Here is a 23,200-nt window from a genome sequence, read left to right on the forward strand (position 1 = left end):
TTTAAATAAAAAGATGTAATTTATGTAAAAGATGTTCGTATTTTAATACGAACGTAAATGTAATTGTACCTTAAGACTCAATCAGTCTTAAGGTACTCAAACTGAGTTAAAGTAAAATATGCAAATATAGGGAAAAATTTTTAATCTATAAAACAGAAAAAACTTTAATATCTTGAACTGGGTAATAATATCTTAAGCTAAAAAACACAGACTATATGAAGTGCAATACTTAAGTTTGATTACTGGACAAATGTTTAACATTCTTAAAATTTATATTCACGTATTTTCAAAAGACATAGTACATAAATATAGTACAAAAATTCGTTTAAATTTCTGAGACAGGGTTTTTCATCATTAAGTGTAAATTCATTTCAGTTTATGCTTTTTAAAAATGCTATTTTTATGTTTAAAAAACCATTTTTGAGAAACAAAAACCAAATCTGATGACAAGTAACATAAAATTATCCAGAGGTACCGGTTTCGAATCCCGGTCAGGCATGGCATTTTTCATACGTTACAAAATTCCATTTCCATATTCCACGGACAAGCTTCAATCTCATGTGGCGAAATCATCAAGAAAAAAAAATTTGAGGTTGTCCAATTTTGTTGACAAGCGGAAAGCTTTCCGGGTAAGGTCAATTTATAACAAGAAGTTTCACCCCGGTGCTTTTCACAGAGTAGTATTTGTTGTTCTATCGTAGAGCAGAGACCATGTAAACTCTGCAACTTACGTTATAGCAACAAACACGAAGTACCTAAATCCTACCACCTATATTGAGCTCTGTGCCAAAATTCCCTTTACCTAAATCTTACATGTTTGTATACTGTTCTGTTCCCTCAATTATATATAATAATTTGAAAAAAAAACAAGCTATATTATTTATATTAAGAAGGTTCAAAAAGTTAATGTACCAATACAGCTTTTGTAGTCATATTTTTTATTTTTTTTTTATTTTAGTAAGATACCGTACATTGTTGATTTCTTTGAAAGTAAAATAAAAAAGCAATTATTTTGACAAATTAAAAACATAACTAATTTTAAAAAGTTAAATTATTCCGCTCTTAAGATTCTCAAGTATTTTTCAGTTTGTTATCCAAGTGAAATTTGAATTATTTAACCAAACAGATTGTATAATAATTGTGGCTAGATTGCTGTAATCTCAGGCTTAGTAATTCAAATTATTTTTTAACATAAAATGTGACTAAGAGAATAATTTCTCTTTAAAATCTTAGATCTAAGGGAGGGAAATAAGAAATCCAACATGTTACTTCCTATAAAGCAATAAAACAGTTAATTAACACTTCTAAGTTTATAAACTACCAATAATAAATTGCTAGGCCAAACATGGAAAAAATACTACATCCTTAAAAACAGATAATACTGTAAAAAAAAATCTGATGTGGACACCACATCACTTCCTTGTTTTGTTGACACCTATTTACCAACGGCTATATTAAATTACACATACATTTTTTCTTTTTTTTTTAATGTAAAGTACATAAAATTTTATTTCATTAATAACCTCTGATTTTTTTTATTGTTATTACTGAATTATTACTATCCTAATTTTTTTTCTATAATCAGAGGTTAATTAATTTCTATTAACCTCTTAATTATTAATAAATCAATATATTTAAATAAAAAGAAAGTTAAAAAAAAAGGAGGTGAAGTCTGATTCGAACCGATGTACCTTCCCCTTAGATCCAAATATTTCATTAATTATAATTTCATTTGGTTATAACTCTCGAATAAATACTACTTACTTATCGTTGAAAAGCTCTGAATGAGAGCTTAGTACTGCAGGTAAGAAAAATTCCAAAATCCAATTTTTTTTGGATTCTTTTTTTTATTTTGGGCTTTATTGGACACATTTGATTCAGTCGATTGCAATCAAAAGGGGAGGTACACAACAAGATGTTACATCAGTCCTAAATCCAAAATTCCAACATCCTACGGCTAATCGTTGTTGAGTTATACGAGATACAAATGTACGTATGTACAAACGTTACGCCGAAACTACTCAAAATGAATTCAGGGACGGTCAAAATTGATGTTCCGTTGAATCTGAAAAACCGAAATTTTCGCGATCACAATACTTCCTTTACTTCATACAAGGAAGTAAAAACATTATTTCTTATTTAACAACGATTCTTTTTTTTTGGGAAAACTAGTAAACTAATATATTCTCACCAATGCAAATTTACTAATCTTCTGATAACTAGTTTAAAGAAAAATAATTTTCAAAAAATGAATAAACATAATTAAAAAAATAGAAAACAGACCAAAAAAATTAAATTGTTAAATGGTTTCATAAACTTAGCGACTTTTTTTCACAGGAGAATTTTATAAATATTGAACGTAACATTTTTTTGTTCTATCGTACGTAAAACTAGCAAAAAAAAGTATGACTTCTCACACCACTTAAAAAAATCACTATAATTAGAAAATTTAACCTGTCATTACAACGCTCCTATCAACCCGTAAAGTGCCTGTAAGATAGTCAATCCCAATTACTTACTACCTAATAACTTTTTAAAATAAATTTTACACCCTAGGGGAAAATTTCTATATCTGAAATTTATTTTTACGTCCTTGTACGAAGTAAAGGAAGTATTGTGATCACGAAAAATTTCGGTTTTCAGATTTCAACGAAAAAATCCATTTTGACTAGTTTCAGCGTGACGTCTGTACGTATGTACTACGTATGTTCATATGTACCAATATATCTCTCATAACTCAAAAACGATTAGCCGTAAACTTTTGGATTTAGGACTGCTGTAACATTTAGTTCAGAACCTCCTTTTTTGACTGCAAACGACAAACAAAAGTGCCCAAAAAAAAAAATCCAAAAATATCTGTTTTTAAACTTTTTGTTAACTGCAGTAATAAGTCCTCATTGAAAGCTTTTCAACGATATATCATAAGTGGTACTTATTTTTCATTGGTTTCAGGGTTATAGTCAAATAAAATTCTAATTAATGAAATATTTGGATCTTACAAGGGTAAGGCATATCGGTTCGAATCATATTTTCTGTAATTATTAGACAGGAAATAATGGTTGTACTCCAAGATATCAAGCTTTTGTTAAAAAAGTGAAAGCAAAAGTTCGATCATAATCCACGAATACCAATGTATTTTTCATTAAATACGATTAAGTTTCGTTCACCAAAATGTAATATTACTGATCAAGAAATGCCAAAGAATTAATCAGTTTTTTTTACTTAATTTCTACTGTATATTGTAATTTACTAAGGTAGTTTATGTTACCAAGTATTTTACTACCTCTGTTTTGGATTTACATTTTATTTTATATATATATATATATATATATATATATATATATATATATATATATATATATATTTTAAGTTGAAATAATTTCTTTAACGTTCCGGGTGAAAGGCAAAGACACAGAATCTTCCAAGAATGTTGGGGAGTTAAACTACGCAACTTGCACCTTGTTTGTTTTATGAATATTTATAATTATTTTATCTTAAAAAATGTAAATATATAAATTTAAATAAAACAAGCTGCAGCTGACGCCTTGAAGGAGTCGATATGAAACCAACAATAACCAGTGTATTCCACATTGCATTTCACGCCCTCAAAGATGAGGTGTATAAATAATATATATTGCAAGGAGTAACTTAAGTCTTATTGATGTTATATCGTACTTGACCTTTTAGTTTCTGATTACTTGAAATAGTTGTACATTAATTGTACATATCTTATGAACCGTACGTGGAAAACAAATATTTTTCAATTAGTAGGAACCTGTTTCAAAATTTAAAAAAGTTATTTAACATCGGTGTTACTAATTATAATAAAACAAAATTACTCGAATCAGTAGATAATATACTGGTAATTAAAAAAAAATGCAAATGGTAAAGTTTGAAGTTATGTTAAGAAAGATAGAGAATTTGGAAACTTTCAAATTACTCTCCTATAAAATTGATAATTTGCGACTGTGACTATTCTTCGCCTACACATTAATTTGGTATTATTTTTTTGTACCAAGAATAAAAAATTGTTTAATAAGTAAAAAAAAAAATAATACTGTCTCTACTATCTTTGAATTTGAATTTTTAGACAATATTAACTTAAATATTACTACTCATAAGATTATAATTTAACACCAACATAGAATAATTCACTTTAAGTTAAGATTAAATTTCCTGGCCTAGCACAGCCTCTTTCATACACTTCAAGCTTATCTGGTGAATTAATACAAACTGAAAAAAATATAAATAGAATCGTGTTATTGGTTACTTTTTACTTGGGACTCTCCAGTTGGATTTTTATTATTTCTTTAAATTTTGTTCATTTATTAACTTTATTTTCTATTTAAAATAAAAGTAGACATAAAAAAAATTCTCAAAAATGTTAAAAGTGCTTGAAGGAAAATTATACGTATAATGTTAAACGAAATACTAAAGAAAAATAGTTAGATAAGAGATCTAAGTGTCGGTAAAACTGAAAAAGGACTTTATATGAAATAACATTTAATAACGATCACTGAATGTGAGCTAAGACCGTTTGGAATGTTTGAATTTGCATTATTTTTTTACTTGAGCTAACTTTCTACGGTTTCCTGGAAAAATAAGTAAACTACCTGAAAAATATCACGCTATTCATTACTATGTTATAACAATCGAAACTAATTAATAGTAATGAAAAATCGATATAGCCTATCTAGTGACACTGAAGGAAATTCCTTTATGAAACAGTTATTTTTCTATTTTGTGAATTTTAAGCCATGGACATAAATAAACAATCAAGAAATGAATTGAAAATCTCTTCTTTTGTTGGATTTGGTTAGTACGAGTAATAAAGAGCGAGAGTTAAACCGTTTTCTCTTTTTTTTATTTAGTCTCCGGAACCATCGTAAGGTATATTAGTTCAGAGGACGAATGAGGATGATATGTATCAATGTGAATGAAGTAGAGTCTTGTACAGTCTCAGGTCGACTAGTCCTGAGAAGTGTGATTAATTGAAACCTTACCACCAAAGATGGAGTCGAGTTTGTGAATATACTGTGGTAACACGTACTGAATACTGCTCTGCGTTTTTGGCTAATTTTGATAAGCTGTTTGGTTGTCTTTTCTGTCTTGCGTATTACGGAATTGTTGGCAGACTATTACTGGACACGTGTGCGAAATTTTAAGAATTTTCGTTGACAGATTGATTAGTTATTGTGATTTTTCAAAAAGTGTTTTATTCTTCCATAAGGAACAGTGTATAAAAGGACAACATAACCTGATAATTTAGTAAAAACTTTTTTAAGTTATTTGTTTATTTGAGGCAGATCAGTGACATCAGTTGTTTACATCTAAAAGTTGGACTTAGAAAATTTTTGTGGATTTTGCCTGGTGAGTTGAGAAAATTTTTTAAGTGTTAGAGGTGAATTATAAGGGGAATTTCCATTCCCCTTATAGGGAGGAGGATTTTAGAGCGCACTATGTCGTTGAGAAGACTGCTGAGAAATGGTAAATTGAAGCGAGGCCAAGTGGTGGTGGAAAAGAGCCAGACGGAGGTATTATTGGGTGAGCTTGAGGAAGAAAAGTTGGGGCCTGCTATTGGAGCCAACCTTGTCGAATGTAGCCTATGATTGGAGTAATCATTTGCCGATGATTTGTCACTCGTTATAGCGGCTAAAACGGAGAATGAATTGGTGAGGAAGGGCAATGAGGCCATGCGGATTGTACATGCTTGATTGGAGAAGAGCGGTCTTCATTTGGCCTTAGAGAAGACCCAAGTTGTGGCTATAGCAGAAGGAGGCAGTTGGCTCCAATAAGTTTAATGGAAGGAGGAGCGGAGATTGTGCCGGTAGGTAGGGAAAAGTAGTTTGGAACCTGGCTTGATAATAAGACATCTTTTCAGCCTCATGTTTTTTTTTTTTGTTTTTTTTGTGGGCGAAAAACGCCTGGGCGTTATCATCGCCCGGAATCTTATTAATAAAAGGGTAGAATAACTCCAAGCTAATAAAGTATATAAGGTGTAAACGTAATATTAATCATATAATAAAAATTTATTAAAACAAGCCAAGAAGGCAAAATAAAACTCAAAACTAATACCACAGACGAAGTTGATAAAATATAAAAGTTAAAATAATCGAATAAAGAAACTATATAAAACTTACCTAATTCCGATGGGTTGTGCAAAAGTCCCCTCCCCGGATAGTAAAATTAAATACATAGAACCAAAAAAATCAAAATTGTAAATAAAGGTTAAAAAAATTCTTCTTACAGAAAAACATATATGATAATATTAAACTCTTTGCAGTAACCTGGTACTATGCAAAAAGAGAAACATCCGGTCAAAAATTCCGTTATTATTGCACAAGATATCACAGATGTTTCTAGGTATATTAAACTGACGTCGCAACGCCGCATAACATATGCAGTCCACGAGAATATGGCGCAAAGTCATGCAGCAGTTGCATCGTGTGCATAGCGGTGGGGCTTCTCCTGACATTAGGTATTCGTGTGTGATCCTCGTATGTCCTAACCGTAACCGCAGAAGAGCCCCATGGCAATACTGAATCTTTAATCCGTCGGAGTTTATTATCGACGGTAGTCGCCCAGTCACTTTGCCACCTTGCTCTCAGTGATTATTTTACACGATTGATAAAATCAAAGGTAGTAACTCGGGTGGTGAAAGGAGGTTGAATACACGCTTCTTTGGCCGCAGATTCTGCTATCTCGTTATCTAGGATCCAAACGTGGCTAGGGATCCAGCAAAAAACTACCTCTCTGTTGCGTTTATCTAACTCAGCGATTTTATCATAAAGGTCAATGACGACAGGATGTTTGGAATAAAAGTTTTCTAACGCCTGGAGAGCACTGTACGAGTCACTGCAAATAAGAATGCTCCTATATTTAGGGCTAACGATACTTAGAGCCCTATTCACAGCGAGTAGTTCTGCGGTGAACACACTCGTAATACCGGGTAGGCCAAACATATAAGTCTTTTCATCGATAACAAAAGCACAAGCAACGTTACCGTCATGTTTCGACCCATCAGTGTATATCACCGCGTCTGGGTTCAACTTGGTGAGAATAAACTAAAACATCTGCCGGAAAACAGTAGGTGGTGTTGATCATTTATCGTGTGTTGTAAGGTCAAATGTAAAATTTATAAGGTTTTTTCTCCACGGAGGATTCGAGCACGGACATAATGGAAAGAACGAGGGAGTGTCAACATATATACGCTGCAGTAGACGTCGTGTACGGACACCCACAGGCGCAGTACAACGTGGACGGTCCTCATACTTCCTTAAATTAGGATTCTTAAGAACTGGGTCAAAAGCTGGGTGATTTGGCTGTCCTTTGAGACGGGCAAAATAAGATAACAAAAGCTGGTCTCGTCTATCCGAAAGTGGATGGCTCGCCACTGTCTACAAGTAAGCTTGCGATAGGGCTCGATCTAAACGCACCTGTGGCAAGCCGAAGAAAAGCATGATGTACACCGTCCAGCATTTTAAGCACGGTTTGACGAGGTGAAGAATAGACGGTACATTATAAATTTAAGTAAATAAGTTTAATTTTTGTAAAATTTATTGTAAATAAGTTTGTACAAATGGTACATTATATGAGTAATTATACTCAGTACGGAAATTTAGTAGACCTTCAAGTTCTTCTTTTTTTGTCCGAAAACCTTCCTCGTAGTTGGCCGTTTTTCTGGGCATTCTCGAAGTGATTGGACAATAGCTCTGCGATTTCGTTTAGAGTGTCTTTAATTCCATCTTCATCTTGAAGGCTAGTTATGGGCGAAAAGTTTTTACGCCCACAAATCGCCTTCACTTTCCTCCAAACATCTGCTGCAGTAGTGGTACTGTTGATGGATGACACGTATCGCTGCCAGGATCGTTTCTTCGAGTCTATCATGAGACGTTTTGCATACGCCCTGTATTTCTTAAAGGCAATAAGATTTTCTGCGGTAGGACGTTTCTTAAAGGCGTTATATGCCCTTTTCTTTCTTTTTATAGCTTCACTTATTTCATCGTTCCACCATGGAACGGGTTTCTTCGTAAGTTTCCCAGATGTTTTGGGAATGAATCTCGATGCCGACTCAAGTATCGCATTTGTTATAGCGTCGACATAGTCCCCGATAACTCCAGTTGTTTCAGGGAGTATCGTTCTAGCTGTGAAGCTCGTCCAATCTGCCTTTTCAAACAACCATCTTTTAGAGATGGGATATATTTTTCTTGTAACATCAGTTACAATTTGCACCGGGAAATGATCGCTTCCATGAAAATCGTCTAAAACATTGAAGCTTACCTCGGTGCTATCGATCCGCTTATCAGTGCAAGATCTATACAGGACGTCGATCCATCCTGGCATTGAAAAGGGTTCCCGACCCATCATTTAAGAGAATAAGTTCAGAATTCATCAGGAACCTTTCCAATTCTCTTCTGCGGGGATCTACTCGATCCGATCCCCAGAGAGAATTATGAGCATTAAAGTCACCCACTAGTAAAACAGGTGGGGGAAGCTCAGAAATTAATCTTGCTATGTCATTCTTATTCCAATCAAAATTCGGCAAGTATATGCTGCAAACAGTGACCTGAAGCGGACGCTTCATTCTAATAGCGACCGCTTGCAGGTTTGTATTTAGATCAACAGCTTCGGCGGTAGATCTGGTCGATGTTAGTATGGCTACTCCACCTCTAACTCTTACATTTGGCAGTTGATCTCGCCGAAATATATCGTATCCTTTTAATTTAAAATTTTCATTTCGGCTGAAATGTGTTTCTTGTAGACATGTACAAATCGGGTATACATCATGTACCAAGCGTTGGAGCTCATGGATCATTGAAAAACATCCATTGATGTTCCATTGTACTATCGACTCGCTGATTTTAAATTAAATTAAATCACATTATAGCCTAGGTTTTCTTTCGGCCAACCTTTTTTTTTCCATACTGCCAACAGCTTCGTGTTCGGAAATAACGTCGTCGCCCGTATAGCTTCCTGTCTCCGAATCGGAGACAACAGAAGCCACCGACGACGACGGACATGGATCGGCGCCGGTTTCAGGCGCCGATTGAGAGGCGGTAACCTGGCCGACCCCCGACACGGGGATAGCAGCAGTCACCGCCTGCGGAAGGGGGGACACTCGCCCCCCTGTGTGGTTTTTTGTGGCCTCTGTGGTTTAGAGGCCTCAGTTGCAGGAGGCTTGGAAGCCTCTATAACACATTCTTTCTTCTTATCATGAAGGATCTCGCTAAGACGGACTTGACCTTCTGGTTTGGCGTCCGTTTTCTTTTCTACAGGAGCAACTTTCATTTTTACAGATTTATCTTCAGCAGGCTGTACCACTATCTTTGGCTTAACAAATTCTTTGCTGCTACCGGAGCAGGAGCAGGAACAGCAGCCGCAGCCTGAGCATAGGTTGTTGTTGCTCTAGGTCTGCGGGCATTTACAATTTTCTTTGCTTCGAAGTAGCTGACCTTATGCAGGGTTTATACTTCCTGCACAGCTACTTCGTCTTTGTATACAGGACAGTTCCTGGATCTACAAGAATGCTGTCCTTTGCAATTAATACAAGTAGGAGGCTCCTTACATGGCTCTCCTTCATGTACTTCAACACCGCACACGCATATCTGTGGTCTCTCACACGTAACAGCGGTGTGGCCAAAGCGTTGGCACTTAAAACATCGCATTGGTTGCGGGACAAATGCTCGCACGTCTAATCGATGTATGCCCGCTCTTATCTTCTCCAGCAAAGTTGGCCGGTTAAAAGTAAGTACATGAGAGGCTGAAGGTAGGACTTCGCCATTCCTTCTCATGTTCAACCTCCGACACTCTAGTACTCCTTGCGGTGCTAATATTTCCACAATTTCCTGTTCCGTGCAGTTAAGAAGATCCCGACAGACAACAACACCCCTTGAAGTGTTGAGGGTGCCGTGGGGATCGACGCGTACAGCAAAATCTCCTATCTTTTGGAGCCCTAGGATCTTCTGAGACTGTGCATCATTCACAGTCTCCACATGAAGTCCATTAAAGGTTTTTCTTATTTCTTTCACAGGGCTTCCAGCGCATTTAGTTATTTCCCGAGCAATGAGAAAAGGACTCACTCTCAAGAAATTACCATCCTCCTTTGTAATGACCAGATACTTAGGTTTTGGAACATTACTATTCTTGAAAAAAGCTTTTTGTAAGCTTTTTCTAGCCTCACCTTCAATTTTCTTAAACTCCACACTCTTTCCCCGTTTTGCCTCAGGCGAAACGGCCGGTTTTAAACGAGGGTGTTTTCGTGAACCCTCTGCCACGTTTGGTTGTTCAGCTTGCATGAACGTTTGATCCCTTCTGTATAAGGCTAGCCGCCGAGGTACACCCCCACTCCAGGGCTACCGACCCTGGAGGTCCATTCCGGTACTCCTGTGGAACCGGCATATGTCTTGGCAGAGAGCGGATGCGCAGTCTCTACACTGACTCCAGGCCCCTACACACCGAGGTTTTCAGGGCTCCCATGCCCCGAAAAACATGGGCACCTTAACTACATGCTTGCCATCGCGGGGGGCATGTGGACAGCGAAAGGCCTCCATTACAGCTGCAAATAACTTCGACCGGGACCGCCACATCGCCAGCTCTAATGGTGGTATCAATCCATGTTCTTAATCGTTAGAAAATGTTGTACCTGCAGGTGGCCGCGAAACCCAGTCCTTAAACTCGGCCTGTAGATGTAATTCGGCCGAAAATGAACATTACCGAGTACAATACTCGGAACCCCGTTAGCCAGTTATATGTAATGTACGTAAGTACAGCTGTTGCCGCTCTGGACGTGGAACATAGATGTTGTGTTCCGGACGTGGAGATTATCTACCTTAGGGCATTATTATTATTATTTTTTTTTTTTTGTGGTTTTTAGGGGCATCGACTACTTTGGTCATTAGCCCCATCCCACTTTAAAAAAAAAAATTAAAAAAAGTCAATGATTCACATTCTCATGAATCAAAAATGTTCAAAATTTACAGTTTTCTGTAACTTCAAATCCAAAAATTACTTCCTAGGCTTTCCTTTCGGCCATCCTTTCTTGCACCGTTTTTCCATTCTGCGAACGGCCTCAACTTCCGATGACAGTGTGTCTAATTATTATTTATTATTAATTAATTATTTATTTATTATTAATTATTATTAATTTGCTTGGTTGTAATTTGAACATTTTAAATCAATAAACTATAATTATATAAACATTATAAATTGTCAACAACCTCTCAATACCCTCATCGAGCCGCGCGGAACACACAATACTCTTATAAGTATTCTTATTTATAAAACAGGTAAAAATTTGGCATTTGCCGATCTGAAGAACAGGTAGTTGAAATAAATTCAATAAATATGTATTTATAACTTAAATAGTATAAGGTGGTTTATGGAGACGTTGACAACCTGCCGTAAAACAAATCAATAAGCAATCGTTTCGAGCGGAATGACACATCACATCTAACCGGTTCGCCCGATCTTTGTTTTTTAATAAATTTCACCGGGCGATATTTCGGTTCGAACTTTCTGATTCCGTTAGAAAGAAAAACTTCCACCGAAAATGTAGAATTGATTTTCACTTCTTACGTGGTATACCGGAAGAAGTAAATACTCCTACTACAATGCGATCAATTGAATCGGATCTGACTACGTATTCTTACGAATTGAACCGCTTCGTGTTCCACTAGGAATGTATTATGAGTAAACATTCTAAAAAAAACTACAAAAATGATTGTAAGCTTCATTTCTTTAATTCTTATCCTCTAAAAATGATTTACAGAACTCAAATTATTTTAAGCAGTCTACAAAATAAAATCACCATTTTAATTATGACAATTTTATAAAGTACACAAAACCTTTCGTGAAGAAAAAATTATTTAATAATTAACCAGGAGGCCATTTTAACTGTCTTTCTTTTTCCTGTTTAGCCTCCGGTAACTACCGTTTTAGATAATACTTCAGAGGATGAATGAGGATGATATGTATGAGTGTGAATGAAGTGTAGTCTTGTACATTCTCAGTTCGACCATACCTGAGATGTGTGGTTAATTGAAACCCAGCCACCAAAGAACACCGGTATCCACGATCTAGTATTCAAGTCCGTGTAAAAATAGCTGGCTTTACTAGGACTTGAACGCTGGAACTCTCGGCTTCCAAATCAGCTGATTTGGGAAGACGCGTTCACCACTAGACCAACCCGGTGGGTTCATTTTAACTATCTGCCGCCAAGAACATGAACGTGTAAATGAAAAATTGATTGTGCATCGTCCTTCAATTATTCAATTATTTATAACAATTCTATATTCTTCTGTTAAAAGTTATGATCACTTAAAAGTAAGAAATTATATGATTAAAGGAGGATTTCTCAAGGTTTGTTTTTAATCCCGTGTGATTTTTATTTATATTTCTAGAATACTGTAAAAAAAAAAATAATTTCACTTTCAGAATATTATATCTAAAATTTCACCGTTTATTTTATATAATTCAATATAGAATGACTTTTTTTACTCTTATAAGAATTCAAAATAAATATTTTTATTTTAAAATTTAATTCATAAATTTAACAACATAAATTTAATTCATTATAAAAACAGCTGATTTTGTTTATTTATATATTAACACGATAAACCGATGTCATTTTTAAGAATGAAATTAAATATTAATTGTAAAAGTTATTCGAATATTTTAAAGCTAATTCGAAGAATGTCAGATGAAGTGGAAAAAGCCAAAAATGTAAATCGTTTTAGTGATACAGTATTTGGCAAAATATTACGTAACGAAATACCGTGTAAATTTATTTATGAAGATGATATTTGCGTTGCATTTCATGATGTGAATCCACAAGCGCCTGTACACTTTTTAGTTATTCCGCGTAAACCTATTTCTAGTATCGCTGATACTGAAGAATCTGATTCTAGTATACTGGGACATATTATGTTTACTGCTAAGAAGGTTGCTGAGAAACAAGGATTATTTAAAGGATATAGAATCGTTATAAATAATGGAATGCATGGTGCACAATCAGTTTTTCATTTACACCTTCATGTTCTTGGTGGTAGACAATTAAGATGGCCTCCTGGTTAAGTGTTAATTCATATTTTTTTAGAAAAATTTTGTATACTTTATAAAATTGTTGTAATTAAAACTGTAATTTTAGTTTGTGCACAGCTTAAAATAATTTTGAGTTCGTAATTAAATCTGTATTTATTAATGTATTAGTTATGTATTCATTTAATTGAACTGCTTCATTTCAAGTTTTATCCAAGTAACTTTAAATGAATTAAATATTTATATATCGCATTCATTTTAATAGGAGTTAGTAGCAAGATATTTGGTCCTGCTTTTAATTTTAATTATGCCATAAATACAAATAGGGTTGAGTTCATTGTAAAAAAAGAAACAAAAATAAAATAAAATGATACTCTCCTACAAAGATTAAATAAATATAAGTATATTTATTTATTAAATAAATATTAAAAGTATATAAGCCTGATTTTAACCATTTAATTCACAGCATATGATTAACCTTTTTATTATTTACATGAGGGAAGCCAAGTAGTATTAGAGGTAGTTATTTAAATGCAGCATGTGAGTGTGTATGTGTATGTGTGTGTATGTGTGTGTGTGTGCGTGTGTGTGTGTGTGTGTGTGTGTGTGTGTGTGTGTTTTTGTGTGTTTTGTATGTACTTATTGATGTGAAGGTCTTATTGATTATATAGGTACCATATAAATTTAAATTCAAATTGATTAATATAACTTATTAAATATTCTGCAATTAAAAAACTTACTTAAAAAAAAAATTATTTTTTATATAATGGTAAATTGTATAATAATACATTTTTTAACTCAATTTTATTTCTATAAAATAAAATGAAATGGCTTTTATAGAATTTCTTAGAATAAAAACTTATTCAATAACTTCTTAAATTACTACAAACATGTTAACATCTCTGAGCGTAACTCAAGAATGACCAACCAATCATCAAATTTTCGCATGCACAGCGCAGATATTCTACTACAGATATCTGAATTTGATGTAAACGTTCTAGAGATCTTACAAACCATAAAATTTTTATACATAGGGTCTCTCTCTCACACACACACACACACACACACACAGAGAGAGAGAGAGAGTGAGAGAGAGAGAGAGAGAGAGAGAGAGAGAGAGAGAGCGAGAGAGAGAGAGAGAGAGAGAGATATCCCAAATTGCAGGAAATCATGATCCCAATGTCTCGGAAAGATGATTCTACAGCCAAAAATAAGAAAAAAGTTCATATAAGCATAGTTTAGAAAACTATTCGTTAGCTAGTTTCGGCTCGCGAAACATTTAGCTCTGATTTCTGCTCCCTCTGTGAAATTAAACCGTACCAAAATCCTAGAGGTGTAATTTGCAATTAATCTGTATAAGAAACCCCTATTTTGAGTAAATGATATTTTCGTATGTCTTATACCCCTTTAAACGTAAAGAAAATTCATTTTCAATTTTTTTTATTCTGCCTATTATTAGATTCATTTATAAGCCAAACAGATCTTAATTACAAGCTTAGAGTGAAATAACTTATCCAGGCTATATTATTTAAACATTAACAGTTCTTACCGGGCAATCAAATAGCTAATACAAGATTTTTTTATCATTTTCAATATTGATCGGTCAGTAAATGGAGGTCGTTAAGATAAATAAATTTGTTGATTTGAATTATAATTGCATAATTTGATTATTGTACATTTTAATAATAATTAATCAAAGGACTTTTTTTTATTTGACATCTCAAGTAATATTTAACATCACCACAAACAAAAAAAGAAACAAAATTTAAAATAAAAGTAATATTAAATTTCAAACTAATACACACGCGCACACATATATTTTTATGGTCTTTTTTACAAATCCTAACATGAAAGTAGAAATGACGTTATTAAAAACAACGTAAATTCCAAGGAGTATCTATGTTTTGTTATCCGATGTACGCATTAGACGAGTTGAAGAAGGTGAATTTATTTACTAACAGAGTGAGTGTATTAAATGTTCTGAAAAAACAACAGTTCTTCGATTCTACCATTCTTTTTTTTTACACTCATCGAATAATTTTTTTTAAGGCAAAATTTTATACTTTCAGATGGAACAGTTTAGTTAAAGTTTTTGTAAAGCCGGCACATGGATACACGATATAAAGTAAATTCTCTCTGTAATAGGTTTCAATTTTTTTTTTTTTTTTTTTTTATTTTAGATACCAAAGGCTGACATCCGGTTACAGTTTATTGATGTCAGATAAATTTTTAAATGTATAAAAGATGCCTAGCCCGACCGGGATTGAAATCCAAAACAACTTAGATCAAAGATAGTGAGACTACTACTCCATCACGGAGATTGAAAAAAATAATAATAATTTGAATAATAATTCAGAAAATGTTGTATAAAATGCCTTATTTTAATAGAGGATGTTTTCTAATGAAAAAAATATATTCTGCAGTAATATCTGAAAATGATGTTTCTAAGGTTACTTATTTCTGGAAATACTTTAAATGAAACCTTTTTTGAGTTTGCATCTCTATATAATTATATCTCCCCTACTCCACTAAATTTTTCAGTAACTTACTAGAATAAATTCTTCTGATGCGAACATGTAGCCACATTAAATTTCATTCGTAGCTTTGCCCGTTACTGAAATATAAAGCAAAATACATCGATGCACAAACGTTTGCCTTGACAGGTAAAATTAAATTATAGTATACCCTTGATAACAGCAACTCGCAAAAATATACAATTAATCTTATATATAAAGCCGAAAGTTTGTCTGTTTGTTCACGCGAGAACCCGCGGAGGGTCCAGGGGGTGAGGCACCTTGACAAGACGATAGTGGCGAGCGAAGAGAACTCTGAGGCGCTAGGGTAGCCCCGGGTCGGCTCCGGTATTCGCCTGGCCCGACCTGAGCCCTGGCTAGACTCCCTGGCTCCCTGACTCCCTGGCTAGACAATCGGGCGAGCGAAGCGACCCCCTACTGGCTAGTTATTAAATAAAACGAAGTCCAAATATTTTTTTTTCAAGTGTTAAAGAAAATGAGTTTTATTTTAATTTGTATTATTTAAAAACGTATTAGCAGAATAAAATCCGTTCTACAAAAGAAAATCATTTTTAATTAACTGGTATTCACTTTAGAATGACTCCAGAAGCCAATTATTTCAGTTTAGTTCTGAAATCATAATTATCATAAAAGTAACGGTTAAACGTAATGTTTGCAAATAAATGCAAAGAAAATATGCAAAAAACCCACATATCAACAACTTTTTTATGCGTTCAAGCACTTTTAGAATAGAATTCCATCATCAGGAACTTAAAAATGTATATTATATTCTTAATAAAACTAAAACTTCATCGCCATATGTAAATTTGTTAATGTAAAGTATATAACAGTGGTCATCGTGTGTTTAAAATTGTGTCAACGTCCTGTCATTATGAAAATCTCCACCGTCATGGTAAAGTGGAATGGGATTTGATAAAATTAAAATATATTTGATCTAAAATTCTGTAAAATATGTGGTACTTCATTTACAAAACATATTGCACAACATTGCAAGATGCATAATAATTTATAAAAACAAACAACTACCATATGTGTATATTCATAGGAAATTTCCATTAATTTTAAAAACAAACTTAAGAGTTGATGACAACTTTTATCAACAACAGTAACAAATCATTAATTATTATTGTAACTGAAACACTTTAAACAAGCAGACTTAATAAACAAACATTTTCTGATGTAATAAATGTGAATTTTGATGTAAAAACGTTTATGTTAGAACTAATGATAACAGTCTATTAAAAAATGGGGTTATTTTATTGAATGTCCAATGATACCGTGATATACAATTTATTCTCAACCAGTCTAGTTTTAATGCTAAAAACAAATCTGAAGTCAGAATTTTTTCATATTCCTACGTTTTGAAAAATTCCAAATTTTAAACTTTGAAAATCATTGATATTGTATGATATGTGATTATACATGTACTTTTTTTTATATGATTATTTTACATTAATGTTCTCAGTATATATTTTTTAATTCTAAAAAAAATCTGTTGTTAACCATGAAACAATAATTAAGTCATAATTATACCATTACTTGAAAGTCAGTTCTTGGCTGAATTGAAAAATCCTTATTCTTTTTTCTCCCCTTTGATATTTATTGTCATCTTCTTACTCTTACCACCGTCATTTCTGACATTACCAGAGTTTTCCTCGTAAAATTTTATATAAAAATCATGTATCAATACCAAACGTCCATCTTCCTATATATAAAAAAATTTGATTCAATGTGACATATCCAAGCCTGTGAACAAAAATTGCAGACACAACATAAAGTAGAAATTTTGTAACTTTATATATCTATACCTGTTTCTACTTATAAATATCCCTCGATTTTGAAATATGATGTTTCCATACTTATATTATCTGTATATATCTGTATCTGAAAATTGAATAAGTGAATACTAGGTACTGACAATCTAAGACTGCAAAAAGGAAAAAGAAAATTTCTGGTTAAATTGCGAATAATATACCATTTAATAACTATATATATATATTGTATATACAGTATATATGTATAAGAAAAAGAGCCCACATAATAGGAAATAACACATTTCTGTATGAAAATAGTTTTATAATGTTTTATAATGGGAAGGGACGACAACATCACTTTTGTGAAGCAATCTACTGACTGGATCTACTGACTGAGAAAGCACTTCATCAAAAAATACCATACATTTTCCAAATGATTGTTATTTTTTTGTTTTTTTGAATAAGGCAAAAAATTATACTAACGTAAAAAATGTGAACGTAATAGAAAGTGCAAAGTAGCATCTAGTTAAAGGAGAGATATAATCATGTGGAGAAAGATATGATTAAGGGGTAGTGTTTCTGGGAAGGTAGCAAATAGAAAAATAAGTTAAATTTTAGGAAACAAAGCCAATAATGTATTAAAATCAGGAGAATAAATGAAAACTCTTTGGTACAGGCAAAATGAACACCCACAGGTAACTGCCAGATAAAGAACTATGTAAAGAAGAGAAATTATGCAATAAAATGCTAAAGGAAGGAATTGATGTTGATTTCAGAGGAAATTACATACAACAATTCAAAATGTGCAGACCTCTGAAAGAGTGAAAAACAAAAGAGAATAAAACAAAAACAAATAGTCAAACAAAATACAAATTAAAGCAGTCTGAACTGATAATATATCATTTGAATTACTGTGCTATCAGAAAAAATGCGAATGAATAAGTTTTATATATTTTTTATATGAGATTACAAAAGTACTCTCTCACATTTTTTAAAAAACAATAATCTTTACTACATCAAAGAAAGTAAGTGTAAATACAAGCACTATCGTAACATTATTTATTGTCTCTTAAATCAAAATGCTCACTTTACTGTTGAATAAACAAGTAGTAGGATATGTATTAATTGAAGACAATTTCTATTGCAGAAAGTACATGGTTTCAAGATAGACCAGAATGGTCTAACATACAAAAATAATTGTTTAAGGAAGACTTAAGAATAAAGCTTATTCTCATCAAAGTTTAAAAAGTGTACACACATATGCACAATAGTTCTACCTGGAGTATATTGAAGTGGTGTTGGCATTGCTAACATACAGTAGAGTGGTTACTGTACCGCAATAGGATGTTGTAGGTAGCAAGAATCCAGTCGCCGGTTCCAGCATCATCCTCAATTTTTACATTAACTGAGCTTTCTAAAATTTGACCATTAATACCTATATGGCACTTGTAGATGAGAGAGATTTGATGATGTAAAATATTTCAGGTTGTAAAGAAATATAGGGAAAGATGAGTTATTTATTATCTTTATAAAAGTCAAATAATAACGGCAGTAGTAAGAAGATGACAACAAAAAACCCACTATTTCAGATAAGAGTCATAGACAAAGTAGTCTATTTTATCATTTTCGGCTTGCATATTGAAAATGCGAAATAGGAATTAAAGCAAAAACATGGGAATGAAGTAATTATACAAGCAGGTAAAATAAATATATTAAGATTCAGTTATTGTCATTGCTATTTTGACAAAAACCAAAAATGAGTTAAAAAGATACTTATAACAGTGGTTTACAACTAAAAGTGGAATACATTTGAAAATAAAATAAAAGTGATGAAATGTGGCAACAGTAGGATAAGAGCAATTAAATATTAAAATAATGAACTACAGAATACCAGAAGTTAATTAAATCACACACTCAGGTAAAATTTAAAAGGTAAATTAAAAATTTTAAACTTAATTTAAATTAAATTAAAATGTTTTCAGGTAAAATTTATTGAAATTAAAATTTCAATGAATTAAAATAGGCATCAAAAATATATCAACACAAGGAAGAACAGCTGTCATACAAAGAAGTTTATTAGTAAATATTGAATAAAAAGTTACAAAAATTCTTTAAAATACTTATGAGAACTGTTAATAGACTTCAGGTAAACAAGGACAATAGGAAAAACATTGCAGAAGAAAATAAAGGTCTTTGAAATGTGGTGTTACTGGAGGATGTTGAAATTCAGTTGGGTTACCAAAATTCAAAATGAAGAGGTCTTAAGATCAATAGAAGAAAGAGATTTGTGGCTGAATCTTCTGGAAGATGTATTTGATCGGCCGACCATAGTTTAAGTCATCCATGTTCTGACAGGTAATAGAAGAATGTGAAGACGATAAAAATTGGTAAGGAAAATGATGACTATAACAAGCAAATCAGATGATTTTGGTATGATAAATATTTTGATGTTACAATAGAAAGAAATGAAGAATAAATAAAATATTTTCAACTGTTCTATGAATAGACCTCCTCTATGAATCATGAGACCTTGCCGTTGGTGAGGGGGCTTGAGTTCTCAGGGATACAGAGTAGCTGGACCGAAGGTGCAACCATATCGGAGAGGTATCTGTGAGAGCCAGACTAAGGAATGATTCCTGAAAGAGGGCAGCAGCTCTTTCAGTAGTTGTTAGGGGCGTGAGTCACAATGACTTAAACGGCCATATCAACATCACTCAGTCCTCTGAGTACTGCGCAGCTGAAAGCAATGGAAAACTACAGCTGCTTTTTTTCCAAGAAAATGTGGCTCTCTGCATTTTCATATAGCAATGATGGAGGCGCCTTCCTTGGTAAATATTCCGGAGGTAAACTAGTTCCCCGTTCGGATCTCCGGGTGGGGACTACTAAGGAAGGGGTCACCAGAAAATTAAAAAATAACGTTCTACAAGTCGGAGCGTGGAATGTTAGAAGCTTAAAAAAGGTTGGTAGGCTAGAAAATTTAAAGAGGAAAATGGATAGGATAAATGTGGATGTAGTAGGAATTAGTGAGGTTCGGTGGGAAGAGGAAGGTGACTTTTGGACAGGTGATTTTAGAGTAATTAACTCAGCTTTAAATAATAGGCAGGCAGGAGCAGGTTTCATAATGAACAAGAAGATAGGGAAGAGAGTAGAGTATTTCAAAACGCATAGCGATAGAATCATTGTAATAAGTATAAAATCAAAACCTAAACCAACAATGATTGTTAATGTCTATATGCCTACAAGCGCCCATGATGATGATGATGAGGTAGAGTGTGTATACGAAGAGATTGATGAAGCAATTAAACACGTAAAAGGAGATGAAAATTTAATAATAGTTGGAGATTGGAATGCAAGCATTGGAAAAGGCAAGGAAGGAAATATATTGGGTGAATACGGGCTGGGCAAAAGGAATGAAAGAGGGGACCGACTTATAGAGTTTTGCACGAAGTATAATTTAGTAATTGCCAACACCCAATTTAAAAATCATAATAGAAGAATATACACTTGGAAAAAGCCAGGTGATACTGCAAGGTATCAGATAGATTATATCATGGCTAAGCAAAGATTTAGAAATCAACTCGTTGACTGCAAAACTTATCCTGGAGCAGACATTGATAGCGACCATAATTTGGTGATAATGAAATGTAGACTGGGGTTTAAAAATCTGAAGAAAAGGTGTCAGATGAATTGGTGGAATTTAGAGAAGCTTGAAGAAGAGGAGGTAAAGAAGATTTTTGAGGACATCGCAAGAGGTCTGAGTAAAAAAGATAAGGTAGAAAATGTAAAAGAAGAATGGAAGAATGTTAAAAAGGAAATTCTTAAATCAGCAGAAGCAAACTTAGGCGGAATAAAGAGAACTGGTAGAAAACCTTGGGTTTCAGACGATATATTGCAGCTGATGGATGAACGTAGAAAATACAAGAATGCTAGTGATGAAGAAAGTAAAAGGAACTATCGGCAATTAAGAAATGCTATAAACAGGAAGTGCAAACTGGCGAAAGAAGAGTGGATTAAAGAAAAGTGGAAAGAGAAATGAACATTGGTAAAATAGACGGAGCATACAGGAAAGTTAAGGAAAATTTTGGGGTACATAAATTAAAATCTAATAATGTGTTAAACAAAGATGGTACACCAATATATAATACGAAAGGTAAAGTTGATAGATGGGTGGAATATATTGAAGAGTTATACGGAGGAAATGAATTAGAAAATGGTGTTATAGAGGAAGAAGAGGAAGTTGAGGAGGATGAAATGGGAGAAACAATACTGAGATCTGAATTTAAGAGAGCATTAAAAGATTTAAATGGCAGAAAGGCTCCTGGAATAGACGGAATACCTGTAGAATTTCTGCGCAGTGCAGGTGAGGAAGCGATTGATAGATTATACAAACTGGTGTGTAATATTTATGAAAAAGGGGAATTTCCGTCAGACTTCAAAAAAAGTGTTATAGTCATGATACCAAAGAAAGCAGGGGCAGATAAATGTGAAGAATACAGAACAATTAGTTTAACTAGTCATGCATCAAAAATCTTAACTAGAATTCTATGCAGAAGAATTGAGAGGAGAGTGGAAGAAGTGTTAGGAGAAGACCAATTTGGTTTCAGGAAAAGTATAGGGACAAGGGAAGCAATTTTAGGCCTCCTAATATAGTAGAAGGAAGATTAAAGAAAAACAAACCAATATACTTGGCTTTTATAGACCTAGAAAAGGCATTCGATAACGTAGACTGGAATAAAATGTTCAGCATTTTTTAAAAATTAGGGTTCAAATACAGAGATAGAAGAACAATTGCTAACATGTACAGGAACCAAACAGCAACAGTAACAATTGAAGAACATAAGAAAGAAGCCGTAATAAGAAAGGGAGTCCGACAAGAATGTTCCCTATCTCCGTTACTTTTTAATCTTCACATGGAACTAGCAGTTAATGATCTTAAAGAACAATTTAGATTCGGAGTAACAGTACAAGGTGAAAAGATAAAGATGCTACGATTTGCTGATGATATAGTAATTCTAACCAAGAGTAAAAAGGATTTAGAAGAAACAATGAACGGCATAGATGACGTCCTACGCAAGAACTATCCCATGAAAATAAACTAGAACAAAACAAAAGTAATGAAATGTAGTAGAAATAACAAAGATGGACCACTGAATGTGAAAATAGGAGGAGAAAAGATTATGGAGGTAGAAGAATTTTGTTATTTGGGAAGTAGAATTATTAAAAATGGACGAAGCAGGAGCGATATAAAATGCCGAATAGCACAAGCTAAACGAGCCTTCAGTAAGAGGTATTGCGGCAAATAGATGAAGAAGGAAGCATTTGGAAAAATATAGTTAAAAGAAGAGACAGACTTATAGGCCACATACTAAGGCATCCTGGAATAGTCGCTTTAATACTGGAAGGACGGGTAGAAGGAAAAAATTGTGTAGGCAGGCCACGTTTGGAATATGTAAAACAAATTGTTAGGGATGTAGGAGGTACAAGGTATACTGAAATGAAACGACTAGCACTAGATAGGGAATCTCTGAGAGCTGCATCAAACCAGTCAAATGAATGAAGACAAAAAAAAACTATGAATAGAGACTGAGAGGGGATTTGCATTTTATACAAAATGCACTAAGATGAATGCACTTTATTGTCAGTGAATGATTAACTGTATTATTGGATGAAAATTTCAGTTGAAATTTTTATTTGATGTTCACTATGTATTATTTAAAAAGTGTTTAAAATATGCAAAAGATTTAGATTACCTTTATTTAGTAGCACAGAACTTGGAGTATAAATCAAAATATTATCCAAATCAAAAATTGAAAATGTCATTTTTTGTTAGCCTAACATTAATGAAATTAAACATTTCAGGAAAACACTTTTACAGTT

At 33.3% G+C, this 23,200-nt stretch overlaps 1 protein-coding gene across 1 annotated transcript; it reads left to right on the top strand.

Moving 5' to 3' along the window:
- Positions 1–12,621: 12,621 nt before the first annotated feature.
- LOC142320898 (adenosine 5'-monophosphoramidase HINT1-like) lies at positions 12,622–13,196 on the top strand. Its single transcript, XM_075358880.1, has one exon. The coding sequence runs from the start codon at positions 12,634–12,636 to the stop codon at positions 13,069–13,071; it is 438 nt and encodes a 145-aa protein (XP_075214995.1). The 5' UTR covers positions 12,622–12,633; the 3' UTR covers positions 13,072–13,196.
- The last annotated feature ends 10,004 nt before the right edge of the window (positions 13,197–23,200 follow it).

The sequence above is a fragment of the Lycorma delicatula genome, chromosome 3, assembly GCF_047948215.1.
Source record: "Lycorma delicatula isolate Av1 chromosome 3, ASM4794821v1, whole genome shotgun sequence".
NCBI classification, from domain to species: domain Eukaryota; kingdom Metazoa; phylum Arthropoda; class Insecta; order Hemiptera; family Fulgoridae; genus Lycorma; species Lycorma delicatula.

What these genes read in the sequence shown, in the direction of transcription:
- LOC142320898 (XM_075358880.1), top strand. Translation starts at nt 12,634, where the DNA reads ATGAAATTAAATATTAATTGTAAAAGTTATTCGAATATTTTAAAGCTA.